This window comes from Asterias rubens, chromosome 10 (assembly GCF_902459465.1).
Source record: "Asterias rubens chromosome 10, eAstRub1.3, whole genome shotgun sequence".
Taxonomy (NCBI): Eukaryota; Metazoa; Echinodermata; class Asteroidea; order Forcipulatida; family Asteriidae; genus Asterias; species Asterias rubens.
The window spans coordinates 18186112-18200606 of NC_047071.1; the positions used below are offsets into that span (position 1 = coordinate 18186112).

General features: G+C 37.7%; 2 protein-coding genes across 2 annotated transcripts in view; both read left to right on the forward strand.

Moving 5' to 3' along the window:
- The first annotated feature begins 33 nt into the window (after positions 1-33).
- Positions 34-5434, forward strand: LOC117295368 (telomere repeats-binding bouquet formation protein 2-like). Its single transcript, XM_033777976.1, has 7 exons — positions 34-187; positions 627-862; positions 1343-1424; positions 1732-1871; positions 2327-2531; positions 3116-3192; positions 4338-5434. The coding sequence occupies exons 2-7, from the start codon at positions 775-777 to the stop codon at positions 4457-4459; spliced, it is 714 nt and encodes a 237-aa protein (XP_033633867.1). The 5' UTR covers positions 34-187; positions 627-774; the 3' UTR covers positions 4460-5434.
- Positions 5435-8707: 3273 nt separating this feature from the next.
- LOC117295834 (neuronal acetylcholine receptor subunit alpha-7-like) overlaps positions 8708-14495 on the forward strand; it is a 32614-nt gene continuing 26826 nt past the window's right edge. Inside the window, exons 1-2 of the mRNA XM_033778606.1 lie at positions 8708-9649; positions 12324-12365. Coding sequence (XP_033634497.1) covers positions 9583-9649; positions 12324-12365 — 109 coding nt within the window. The 5' untranslated portion in view covers positions 8708-9582. The remainder of the gene's footprint in view (positions 9650-12323; positions 12366-14495) is intronic.

Consider the following 14495-nt stretch of genomic DNA (forward strand, 5'->3'; position numbering starts at 1 on the left):
GACTGTTTCAAAGATAATTTACATAAGTAAGCAAGGAGTGTATAAATATTCGTTGTGGTAAAAGGTCGCAAAATAAAAAGCAATATGGTATTCATCCAAGATGGCGGCCCCCATGGAGAAAAGATTGCAGACGGCTTGAAACTTTGACTGGCGGACTTTTTAAATCATTAAAAGCGGAAACATTTTGGTAAACATGAATTCAAGATGTTGAAAACCATTGATGTGCGCAATTTTATGAAAGTTTACTATGCCTTGAACAGTTAATCTATCTGTGTTTTTTGAATTAATAAAATAGTAATAAAGGATAGTCTGTGAAATGGAAATAATAAAACATTGATTTACTGAATACTGCTGTAGCTATACAGATTCAAGCGCCAGTTAAAGACACACCTGTTTTGTTAATTATGTTATTGTTAATCTTTGTTGCTTTGCTGATTACTTATTATTGTTCTGCTTTGTCTATTTTTTTTCAGCTTTTGTGTATGTATTTTGTTGTCGTAATTGCAATTCATTGTAAAGTGCTATGTTAATGTATGAATATGATCATGTTCTTTTAATCTTTGGAATAGCGCTATACAAGCACTGTATATTTTATTATTACCGTATTTATTTTTGGTTTACTACAGGTTAATTTTGAAGTCGAAGCACAACAAAAGTTAAACATATGTTAGGCTAAGCGTCAATACAGATTCAGCTAGCTGTTACAATCAGAGTTGGAGCTTAACAAAGACAAGAAGACGAAGGAATTTGTTGTCATCTTTTTGTGGTGTGAGAATGATGCCAGATAAAACAATACCGGTTTTCAACAAACTGTCAGCTTGGTTTTCCAAGAGTGTTTCATTAAGAAGGCAATCTTTGTGGGGTAAGTGGATCTATGTTGTCAATCAAAATGAGCTTCGTTCATTGTACAAGTTCACTTAATTAAAACAAGTTTATAATCTCACAATTAATGTAACAAGATAAAATATAAGCTGCCGCATAAATTGTCATCCAAGTCCAGATATTTGGTAAATTAATATTAAAACATAACTCTTTGATGTAAAGGGAGTTTGCCACAATTTGTTTCGCTTTGGGGTTTGAAAGTTATCAGCTGAATTGTTAAACTCACTTAGCCTGTGAGTGAGATTCCGACATTGGTTCTTATATAAAGAGAAAGGAACAAAACATAAAACAACCTCAAATTATTAGAGAACAGGTAATTTACTTTGTCGCCCTTTGACCAAGAACAGAATATTGTTTATTGACAATTCAAGTGTTACTTTTTGTATGAATGATTTCATTGTGGTAATTTGGTTGCAAGAGAAACTTTTTCAGTTTTCAAACATCTACTTGATTATTGCAGTTAAACATGGAGGCAAGATTGTCGAACTTCGTAAGGCTCAGTTTATCTTCAGTCAAGATCCGGAAAGCTTTGATACCAAAAGGTAAGTGAAAAGACCTGCCAAAACTTTCATCAGTACCAAAAGCTTTGGCTTTGGCTCCGGCTAAGGCTTCAGGCTCCACCTGCTGATGTGCGAACCATCGATTGTGTTACGCGCGGCTTCAAAAATGCAGGTTAATAGCCGAGCTGTGTTCCCACTGCTTACGCAGCGCGGAGCTTGAGCCGATGCCAAAGTCAAGGTCTGATAAAGTCCCCAGATTTATGCAATTCAATACACTGCGAGTGCCTACAGCCAGGTTGAACATAAGTATTTTTTGCCGTAATATCAACCCTCTATGTCTTGTACGCAGTTTATTTCTGTCAGATGACTTTCATATGGGTTTAGCGACTGTCTTCCATGCTGGATACATTGATGCCTGCCTCAAGAATAAGAGTGCCCACAACACAGTCATCAGCAAATACGTCCTGCTCCCAGATCATCTCGCGAAAGGTAATTCATGGTTTACTGATGAGAGTTATTTACTCCTTCCACCCTCATTCTTGAACTGCATTTCTATAACTGTGGCCATGGCCGAGTAGATAAGAACATTCAGTGTTGAGAACATTGGACTCAAGCTCAGGTGTTTCTCTTCAACTGAGTGTGGGTTCGAGTCCTGGTCATGACACTTGTGTCCCTAAAGCAACACACTTGACCATTAATGCTGCAGCCTTCAGACAGGACGTAAAGCCGCAGGTCCCGTGTATGGTGTAATGCATGTATTAGAACCCAGTGCACTTACTGCAAAGAGAAGGGGTTCGCCCCAGTGTTCCTGGTTTGATTGTTTTCATATTGCATTCAAACACCAATGCAGTCTGTAAAAACCCCATTAAATATCATATTTGTCTTTTTAATATTAGAACGAAGTTGCATTTCATAAGTGTCCATTGTTTTTAATGTACCTGCAGAATTACACAGAGTTAGAATTTCACGTGATAAACAAAATGAAACGCCTGACAGCACAACTGCCCCACACAGATCTAGTTTAAGAGATCCATTGCCAGAGGGAAGGCGTGCAGATCAAAGGATAGATGCTGATGCACCCTCTAGAAATAGAACAGCCACAGACAGTGAAATGGATCGGCATGCAGGAACCAGTAATGAGCTAAGAAGGTATTTTTTTACCTCTTATTGAGTTGGTGACTTCAATCTGTTTGACAAATTAGTCTATAAAATCGACTGTTATTTTTCTTTCAATTTATCACACAACACCAGTGTCGTTCCAGACTTTTACCCAGATACTTGTGTTCGGGAATACAAGTCTAAGACCCTCCAAGTGAAACCTTCAAGATGTATGTAAGAGTAACCCAGCAACTTTCACACTATGAAGGTCAAGGGGACTGCCCCAATGTGGATTTTTGTTGTTGCACAACTTTTGTTAACTTCAGAGCTTTTGCCAGATTGGTTTAATGTATGTTAAGTAGTTTTCAATAAGACTTATTACCCTCAGATATGACACATGACCTGGGGTCAGAGAAAGGGTAATCAAGGTCTTACTATTCTTGTTTTGCATACTAGTTTATTTTATAATATGATTTGGGATGACAATTTATCTAAACCACAAGAACTCTCTCTCAACAGTTTATACTTTCAACAGCCGCAGTGCTTCTCACCAAGTAGGGTCATTCTTTTTTGGAGTCCTTACCAACATATTGACACTACCTTTAATAAAATGTTCATCTTCTTGTTTTGACAAGTTTTGAAGACAGAGCAGAAGGAAGACCAGTTGGAGCTCAAGCCTTGTCTGAGGAGCAGAGGATGGAAACGGCAGCAGGTATGCAACAGGACCAACTTTCATAAAGCTGTCAAGCAGAAAATACTGCTTAGCAAAGTTCTTTGTTAAGCAAAAAATGATTGGGGCACCAGTTGCAACAATGTAAACTGTTTGGAATTTTGGGTGGTAACAGTTTCTGTTTAGAAAGATTTGTCTGTGATTAGCAAGTTTTAACGCTTACAGGCGCAGGTTTTTTCCCTTGTGGTATATTCTTTGATACAATTACAACAACTAAGACTATGTTGCCCTCACAAAAAATATGTTGTGCATTAAATAAAAATTACATTCAAAGCATAAGAAAAACAATAAATTATGACTGACTATCGGAAATACTGACGTTTTGTAATGAGAAAAAACTGTAAAAACTGGGCTTTCTAAAGAAGATGATCAGAGCATACTGATCAAAATGTTGTTTTCAGAACCACCCTAACTCATTTAGAGATATTCATTACATGGTATTACCGCTAACTCTGGGATGAAAAACACTCTGGGTTTTCTATTTAACAATGATTGTCTTCTCTTCATGTTAGAAAATAATGTTTCATTTGTTTTGCCTTAAATAAAAGACAAAGTCATGTCAAGGACAACAAACTTGCTTAGCCAAACAGAAACCATTTTACAGACACTACACGTCTCACCACCAACACAAGGAAAGCAAGTCACAAGACTCCTCTACTTGCAAGAACACAAGAGAAAGTAGTATGCTGCCACCTATTGACTGAAACAGGCCGACGTATTTTTTTTATACAAATTAATGTTTGAGAACACACTTTTTTACATTGGTGTTACCCCATGATGTTAATGTTGATGCCCTCTTTGATATCTGTATGTAACAAGACTCATGGTGTCAATTTAAACACCCCTGTTTTTGCAGTGTATATTATTTCACTTTGGAAGAGTAAAGACAGTTGATTCAACCACACCATCCACCAAGCAAAACTACTTCCCTGAATCTAATCTGCTGGTCCTCCAATCTACTCTGCTGACTAGATTATAAATAGCAGGACCAGTTCTAACTAAGCTGGATGAACTCTGATCAAAACTGAATTCCACTTGGTGAAAGTAGATAACATCACACGGTCTGGCTGCAAGCTATAAACCCAACTCAATTTCCTGTAATTTTGTTTTTGGTCATTGTCCACTAGGTCAGTTTCAGAATCAAGAGATCTCCAAGATACCTCACGTCAGAGAATTGCCGCAAGTATCTGGTCCCATCGTTGATTTCGTCGTCGGAAGAAACGGCTATAGTGTTCAGATGAGCACATGAAGGACTCTGCAAGTTTAAGTGTTAAAGTTTGAAATAGTTTTGTGTTTGGTGTTATTCAAAAATTGCTTGTTATTTCTGAAGTTTAAGTGTTTGGTTGAAAAAGATGCAAGTCTGCATTCATTTACCTTTTGAAAGTTACTTGTTGATTATGATATCTAGAGATATTGATGCAGCATTAAACGTGTTACCGGACTTAGACTAAGGGAGTGCGCTGACAAAGGGCTGGATAGCTCAGATGGTAAACCACCAGCACCCTGGACGTTATTGGTTCAAATCTCGCTCGAGTAAATTTTTCTGTGTTTGGACTTCAATCAGATTAATCAGATGTTCTTGAAAAGATGTGCCTATTTTTCTACAAAGGTTTTTGTTAGCTCAGTAATGCCCATATTTATATTTCTTAATGTTAGTAAGTTATTCATATTGTTAAACTATAATACTTCCAAGAGGGAAAGTGTTGCATTAGACCCGACAAAAAATTATTAATTTGAAACGTCTTTCTATTGAAAATTTTTGTTAAACATTTTTGTTTATGTTTCTAAATGTGTCTTTGTTGAAAATTACAGACATATTTTTCTAATCTTCTCTGAAACTGTCTCTTTTTGGAATAAATGAAAAAAAAACTGCGGGCGTGAAGAAATTTAATTCAAAGAAGGTTAGCCTGCAAGTTTTTTAAGATGGTCAATATAATCAACAGCTGTACATTAGCTTGAATCAACAAGAGTAATCATACCAGTGTGAATATACACACCATTTTATTCAATCCTGGTGGTGAAGTTGGCTAATATCAACAGCTGAACACTAGAAGCTTGATTCAAGAAGAGGTGTTTTACAATTGTTGAAAACATATTGTATGATGTTAAAGTTTGTGGTAAGGTTGGCAAGTTTTATCAAAAGCTGTATCTTAACCTAATCTAAGAACAGTAATCATACCATTGTTGTTATATATATAATTATTATAAATTTCATTGAATAAAAAAAGAGTCTCTTACTGATAATGAAGATTTGTAACATTTATGTTTGTTGTTTGCTATGGTTTAAACAATATTTTTCTTACATATGGATGAACAATTTCAGACTTGTATCTGAATTCAGACCTGTACAGTTTGCCTGGTAAACAAAATGCTGTACCATCCAAGCTCTGTGATCTATCTTTCTAGCACTAAGGATACTGTTCCAAAAAGCGGTTTGCAAACTTGGTGGACTTTTTAGTCTCGGGTCTCCCTGGTAAACAACTCGTGCTGTATTTGTCTCAAATTTAAATACACCAGGCTTTTCGACCTACTTCTATCCAGACACTGTTACCAAAAGCTCTCTGCAACAAAATAATATGATAACTTCAGGGTTTACCAAAACTTGGAGAAACAATTATTTCAATGTACCTCTTTACGAAATGAATCCCAGGGTCAGTTTCAGACTTTCTTGTCAACAATTACTCCCACCCCTGCATCGCACTCTTGACTTTGGGAACAAGTGAAGCTGTAGAAGGAATTCTACACAGTACATTACAGAGTTCTAAAGGGAAGGTACACGTTTGGTAATTGTCAAGGACTAGTCTTCTCACTTGGTGTATCCCAACATAAGCTTCAAATTTACAAGGCTGTGAAAATTTGGGCTCAATTGGTCATTGAAATTGTGAGAAAATGATGAAAGAAAAATCACCCTTGTTGGACGAATTGGTGTGCTATCAGATAAGAATAAAAGACTTCTAGCTAGAAGTCTTTTATTTTTTAGTGAGAAATTACCCCTTTCTCAAAAACTACGTTACTTCAGAGGGAGTCGTTTCCCACAATGTTTTATACTACCAACATCTCTCTAATGCTCGTTACCAAGTCAGTTTTTAAGTTAATATTTGTTTTGAGTAATTACCAAACGTGTACCGTCCCTTTAAAGACACAGGAGGACACCTTTGGTAGTTGTCAAAGACCAGTCTTCTCACTTGGTGTATCTCAACATTATGCATAAAATAACAATTCTGTGAAAATTTGAACTCAATTGGTCGTGCGAAGTTGCGAGATAATAATGGAAGAAAAAACACCCTTGCACATGAAGTTGTGTGCGTTCAGATGCTTGATTTCGAAACCTCAAAATCTAATTCTGAGGTCTCGAAATCAAATTCAAGTATTTTAGTGGAAAAATACTTCTTTCTCGAAAACTACGTTACTTCAGAGTGAGCAGTTTCTCACAATGTTGTATACTATAACACTACATGTTTTAACAACTCTTCATTGCTTGTTACCAAGTAAGTTTTTATGCTAACAATTATTTTGAGCAATTACAAATAGCAGTACTGACCAACAGTGTCATGCATGTCCAGTGCTTTCACTACGTCACGCCACTTTTCTGGAGGGATATCAGAAATAGGCGTTCGAGGACGGGTAATCGGGAAACATTATAAAGACAGGGTTTACGTAACCTCACGTGCCAAAACTGATCTCCAGCATATCAAAGTGGAATTGTATGTCCAGCTCCTTCAAAAAGATAAACACTGGGAGCGCCATTAAAGGCAGTTGACACTAATGGTAATTGTCAAAATCCAGTCTTCTCACTTTATGTATCTCAACACGTACATGAAAAAAAATACTGTGAAAACTTGAGCTCGATTGGTCGTCGGAGTTGCGAGATAACTATGAAAGAAAAAACACCCTTGTAACACGAAGTTGTGTACTTTCAAATGCTTGATTTCGAGACTTCAAGTTCTAAACTTGAGGTCTCGAAATCAAATTCATGGAAAATTACTTGTTTCTCGAAAACTATACCACTTCAGAGGGAGCGGTTTCGCACAATGTTTTATACTACCAACCTCTCCCATTACTCGTAAACGAAAAAGGTTTTATGATAATTATTTTGAGTAATTACCAATAGTGTACACTGCCTTTAAGATGGTGGTAGAGTACAATCAAGACATATTAGTTCAAGTGACAGATACGTTTACTGTAATGAGACTGAAGACAGCTGTGAAAGATAGCGACTATTAAGTAGGGAAATAAACATCAATGTTTGTATTTGACAGACATCATTAAGAGGTAATTAGACAATCTTAGAAAGTTAATCAGGAATAAGCAGCGCCTGACAGATACTAATGCACATTTAAATAATAACCAAAGGGCTGGATGGCATACTAGCCGATGCTTTATCGCATAATACTTATTAAAATAATATTTTGACAAGTTTTAATAGGAGGTGATAGGAACTCGATGAAGGTGGTAAGCCTAATATTGTCCTGGTGAAGAAATCCGACCCTTGTTGAAAAATTGTATATTGTTTTATAAAATAGGCCTCAAAGGGTGTGTTATTAAAAAGTTATAATTAATTGAATACATTTCCTAGAAAGGTGATTTTTTTAAAACTGTGATTATATTAAAGGCCTATTTTGTATTTATTATTCGTGTGTTAATTTTTTTATTTTATATTTTAGAGATAGTGCGGGATGGGAAAAGCAAACGCCAGGTTTCTTGGCATCACAAGTTGACGGAAACAAAACCAAGTATATACATGTTCTTTTCGAACGGACTCGCTCAAACTAGTTTAGAGACAGGTAGGGTGGAAAAGAATAGTCTCAGGAAATCAGAAACTTTCGAAAATAATCTTACAAAACATTTGAAAATGGTCCTATAGGTAGGGGAGGGGATCCCCTTTTAACAAACCTGTGTTGATAAAAACACGGTGACGAACGCAATCTAGATTGTTTTATGCGCCCATTCTTCACCAACCCAGCGGGAGGTTGATATGAGGACAACAAGGTATTGGAGATGGCAAAAGGGGAAAGACAACTCTTGAACGGATTAAAGTTGATCGAAATGAAGAAAGAAAGAGTCACTGGTGGTAGAAATGCCCGGGTTAACAGAAGAAGTTAAGATAATGCAAATATGGAACACTCTACCTCCGTATAGGCTTCCTATAGCTATAGGCCTTTTTTGATAATGTAATTCCCATGTATAGCATGCAGATGGCGCTACCAATATTTCTAGATTGTTCATTTTGCTCACTCTTGGCTGTGTGGTTGAGCTGCAAGTTTCTCTCGTTGGCTCACTTTTAATTTTGAGCTGCTCTTGAATAAATTTGCTGCATAATCGACGTTGCTCGGTGTGATCTCAATTTGTATAGTAAAGGCCTGCCGTACCAGACTTCCTCAGTTAGCAACAACTGCGATAAAGGCTATACGCGATTCCAATCAGTTGACTTGGGCGCATGCGCTCGTCTCACCCAGTAAGATGAGACGGGTAGCGTTGACGACTTGATTTAATTTTCTGTGGTCATTTCGCTGTTGCGGTTTTACGAGTTTGTATATTGCCGACGTGTGGTGGTTAGCGTTTCACGTTTGTCTTGGGAAAGAGTTTCTTCTTCCTTCACGCACCGCTAACTAAACACGACACCAACGTTTCCACCATTAGTGTCTGTTACAAAGAGGAGCGAAGGAGGCAAGGTGCGTCATCAGGTGATATGACTCGTGATACTGGGTGCCTCTACACGGTGTGAACTAGAGTTGCAGTGGTACGGCACGAATTGCTCTAGTTTGTCTTGACTTTCAATGTGAACTTGAAGCAGTGGTGTCACATGAATTACTATAATTGTCTGGAAGGGCCACGTGAACCATACAACAAGGGTAATTATTTGACCGCAGATAGATACCCCTATCTTTGCAGATAATTTGAAACTGATTTGGACGCGCCATTTCTTCTAAACGATAACTTTTCAAGTTTATTTTACAAACGTGAGTTAAAATAGCCATACTGCAAAACTGATTTTCTTGAAGGTGATGTTCTAGCTGAAGTCCTGTGACATCAGTGAACGAGAGCCTAGCCCTGCCTGCTACCAAATCTGCACTTTCAGCTATCAACATAATTGATGTAAATCTTTGTACACATGCAGGGCGTTCATACACCAGCCCACGGGCTTTTCAACACCAATTAAAGAATTTATCCACAGTAGAGGTGCTGGATACGCAAATCGCCGCTGATATCAGCTGCAACAGCACTGCATGTTCACTTTTAATTATACGCACTATATATAATCTGCCACGGCCAGACTGTCATCTTTGCGTATAGGGCCTCTACGTGTGTGTGGCTAGCTTCCCAATGAGAAACTTACCGTCTACCTGAGATAGCAGTTTGAGTTGATGAACGATGTCGTTAAACGTCAGGATGCTTGCTCGTGCTGGAATTATAACATTTTTGGTCCTACTTTTACAAGGTGAGTGATGCGTTGATTGATAACAATCACAACTTTGTCTTACAGTTCTTGAATAAAGTATTTTTAAAACCACGCCTTTATTTATAATTACTTATGATTTAAATCAACAATTGCGTAACAGATTGTGGAGGGAAAGTTTCACACAGAAAGTTTAAACCCATATTACAAATACGTACCCCATCCAAATATACACTGCAAAGCTGGGTGTTAATATTGACGCTATGGGTGTTGTCACATGATACCCAATAGAGAATCTAATACCTAGATGTTTTTGCAGATAATTATCTGAGTTATTTGAACACCCAATTGTAGAAAACTTTGCTTCTTTTTGGGGATGGGGTATCTATATGGTGTCTTGTTGCACCCTAGTTTTGTAATGTAAATTTCACTTGGGGGGGGGGGCATTAGTGAAAATTAGAACCAAAGACCGGCAAATTAAGAAGAGTGTCCACCCAAATCTTTCTACAGAAAATAATATGAAGTGTTCCTTCAGTTAATACATTCTGACAGTGATTTAGTATCATAATTTGTGTAACATCCTTTGACCTATGAAGTTATTCTTGAGAAACCATGTGTGAAATTGATAGTGCATTCAAAGCAGAGAGCTGTTAGTCACCTTCGCAGAGAAACCCAGTTACATTTATTTTAAAACTTATATTAGTGAAGTTTTTTTGCTAGTATTCAGATTCTTTTGAAAACGTAAGAATTCTTGCTCTGGTGATAGTATAAGACCACCCTCTGCCCACGTCCATATCAACAGAGCAGTGTTCTACAGTGTCATCCTCCATGTCACTTGGCACCGTAACCGGTAGAGCACAAAACACCCCAAGGCTAGGCTCGATCAAGTGCAATGTACAATGCAGATGCGGCCGATTATGCATTCACAAGAGATGAGGCGTACTCCCCTTACAAGGGCCCGAATGCCTTGGTCAACTCTGCAAAACAGATCTTTTGCCTGGCTGACTTAATAATGATGTGGTTTATCTTTCTTGAGAGGCGGATTTTGCGATGGCAAACTAGATGTACTTTTGTCTCGATGATGCGTTTCAAGAGGGTTTTACAGAAACGTCTGGAACCACAGAGAGGAACAACACTGTAACTTAGATGACAAGACATCCCCAGTGTAAGACTAGACGAGAAGGGGCAACTGGGGAAACTTGACTTTTAGAATCAGTGCAAAGGTTTCCAGGCATTGATAATAAGAAAAGTGACGCTGCCGATAAGCGAGTAGGCCGATGCGTTCAGCCCGGAGGTGAACATTGTAAAAGTCTCAAGATCTGTTGTAAAAAGAGGCCCATCACTTGATCCGACACCACTGTATGTAATTATACTCAACCAAACTGATGGTTTGGAAATAGTAGATGACTTTGCACCATAACTGTTGAATAACATCGCCATTCCTGTTTCAGAGTAGGCTATTATTAGCTTTTAAAGACAGTTTCATTAAAGGCAGTGGACACTATTGGTTATTACTCAAAATAATTATTAGCATAAAACCTTACTTGGTAGCGAGTAATTGGGAGAGGTTGGTAGACTAAGTATACAACATTGTGAGAAACGGCTCCCTCTGAAGTGGAGTAGTTCTCGAGAAAGAAGTAATTTTCCACGAATTTGATTTCGAGACCTCAAGTTTACAATTTGAGGTCTCGAAATCAACCATCTAAACGCACACAACTTCGTGTGACAAGGGTGTTTTTTTCTTTCATAGTTATCTCGCAACTCCGATGACCAATCGAGCTCACATTTTCACAGGTTCGTTATTTTATGCATATGTTGAGGTATACCAAGTGAGAAGACTGGTCTTTGACATTTACCAATAGTGTACACTGGCTTTAAGGCAACTAAAAGGCATCATTAGCAAAACAACTATCTGCAAAAAAATTACATTCAAAAGGGTGTAAATGTTTGTGCGTTTGGCCGGTCGCAATCTACAGTTTAGTTTCTTTGCAGATCAGCACGTCCTTATAAACGATTACTTCCTTCACAAGACATTGCTGTGTTTGAGTTTAAAACCACTGGGTTTGGGTTCACTTAATAGTGCCACCATTGGAGAAAAGGAAGTGCCACCCCTCAACACACACACCTCAAGTTGGTGTATAACGGAGCAATAAGGAAGCCGATAGTCGTCTTACTTTATTTTGCAATTAATTTTATCTCATGATTTGAAGAGCGTTATCCCCAAATGAAACCCACGTAAAATATATTACATGTTACCTAAATACAGTACATTATAAAGTGATCAGAAAGCACCTGCTATTCTTAAAAAAAAAAAACGATTACGTATTATATTAGTATAATGTTGTTGATTTAGCACAAGTCACCGGCATTTGGGTAAACTGTCTTTAGGCTTCAAAGGATCCGTGTTCGATTCGGAAAGGGAAACCTCGGGCAAATCAACCAAATGAGTTCACTATAAGATCATCAAATGCATCTGCTTCAGCCAGGAGTCCTTTACCTTTGATATTATTCCTTTAACAAATAATTATTGTATAGGGCTTTGTTTCCGATGCATTGAAGTTCAATTCAATTGAGCATGAACTTTGAAGCTTAGAGAGAGATGTACCATAGGTTTTTACAAAGATGTATTTCACTTCATGGCGATGTTAAAACATTCATAAAGAACTGTAAATGTATAAATAAATATCAATACTTTTTTTCTGTTTTGTTTTAACAGTTGTCGGTGGCAAAACCGAAGAACGACGAAAATATGTAAAAGGTAAGATTTGTTTGAAATCTGTAAAGAAGTTAAAAAAATCGATCAACGGCTACACTCTAAAATATTATTTATAGTAAACTTAACAAATACTGCGGTCTCTTTTGTATACATCGTTTTAAAGAGAAGGCATGCGTTTGGTAATCACTTTTACAATGAATGGAAATACAACCCGTGGTTAGAAAGCCTCATTAGCTTCCGAAGGAATGTGGTTTTGTAAAAAGATATCAGTGTTTAAGCCTTAAAATTTGAATATTAGAAGTGTTACTGCAGTATAACTGTTGTTTCTAACAAGATTTATAAGTTTTTATGGCCCCAAATTTGAATATGCGAAGCGTTACTGCAGTAATGCTCCTCGGATTCCTGTTATGTATTCATGTTAGGGTTTATTCTTTATAAGTGCACAGTAATCACTCCTGATTATCGGTGATATCTCAAACAAAATTAAAGCAATCGAACGGCTCCAAAAACCAAACAATTACTTTGCTTTAATACAAGCTTTGCCTCCCGCGTTAAAGATGAAAACCAAAACCATGCCTCAGGCGAGAAAGGAAGCAAAGATTAATAATCTGTGACTTCGTGAGAAGGAAGACCAACGTCTTGGCAGTTTGAACGAAAAACAAAAGAAATTGAGGGGCCAAGTTGTGATGACTCGTGACCAGAATTTCACGACCGCTGCTTCATAAGTCGAGTAAATGAACTCATATAGCTAGCGATCCGTAACTCCGGACGGTCGGAATTAAAACGCCTTCAGCACGGCGAGAATAACCGACCAAACCCCCCCCGGTGCCCTTTGGCGTTAAAGTGCCTTACAATAATTCTTGGAAGGAGGGCGAACTCATTCCTAGATGGACAAGAAAATTAACCCATTATAACATTTCAACAAAGGTTTCTTTATGTTCATTTTTGAAGAAACAAAAATGGCAATCATTTGATTTGACGTGACATCGTTACTTTTGTTACGTGTAGCTAGAAGATTGAACAAAAATGGCAATCATTTGATTTGACGTGACATCGTTACTTTTGTTACGTGTAGCTAGAAGATTGAATGAAATGGAATTGGTTGGACACTCACAATTATAGCAGGATATGTAATTAATGTGCACACATTTTAACCAGTCTCGTAACAATCTGATGTTTTTCTTCGGGAATCACTAGGCATATTAGTCATCCAATGACATTATATGAGTGTTGGTTATTGAAGTCTTTGCTTGGGAAAAATGTCATGGCAATTCGTCTCACACAAGTATACACCCCTACCAGTACAGTCTCTGTCAACCACACTGTTAATAACGCGATATGAATGTGTGTAAGTCCACAAAGTGTTTCAAATCCGTACATTACGTGGGCCTATTCTGTTTTCATGTCCACACTTCCCTACAGCGTTAAATTGCTGATCCCAATACACTACACCTGGTGTCAATTAATATTATATTTGACCTTATATGACAACTACAATTTCAAATGTCCACCTTGTTTTTAAATTAACTGAGTCTTCGTCGATCTGAAGTAACAAGTGAAAACGGTAGTTAAATCCGGTCGGGTGAAACCAGTTCAAAACAAAAACAGAAACAGAAATGACAACAACAAAGTTCCCTCCTTTGATCTTATTTCTTATCAACAGGGAGGAACTCATCCTCCTCTCGCAATCGCTTCGAGATTACCAGACACCAACAGCTCTCCCTCTCTTTTACTATTATAAGTTCAACCAGCGGCCCCTCTATTAATTTACCTTGGCGCGTAAATAACGGATTTTCATCTGATCTGCTTCGGGTTCCTCCGCTTGAGCGCGCGCAGATCATTAACGAACCAATCGGATCATCGGGACAATGACGGGTCAGTGATTCTTACCTCTTACCCACTGGTGTTGCTCATGATGTAATTAGACGTGATGAGTCCACGGGGGGGATGATCAACATAGCAATGGGCAACCGAGATTGTAAGTTAGCCCAGTTATTATTTGAGCTATATTTACCTAGAAATCCAGGTATTGTGGTGCAAAGTGCAGTAAGTTCCTGATGCCCATAGCACATCCGCATTAAAGCCAGCCGTTTCTGCACCATTTGCATGTTCCACACATATAAGCAATATCGACATATTTTGAAATTATTTAAACATATTTCACAAACGCAA

Excerpts from the sequence above, each read along its gene's own strand:
- LOC117295368 (XM_033777976.1), top strand. The coding sequence starts at position 775 with ATGATGCCAGATAAAACAATACCGGTTTTCAACAAACTGTCAGCTTGG. Across the intron at positions 2,532-3,115 it reads ACCAGTAATGAGCTAAGAAG|TTTTGAAGACAGAGCAGAAG; the intron begins GTATTTTTTTAC and ends TGTTTTGACAAG. Across the intron at positions 3,193-4,337 it reads GAGGATGGAAACGGCAGCAG|GTCAGTTTCAGAATCAAGAG; the intron begins GTATGCAACAGG and ends ATTGTCCACTAG.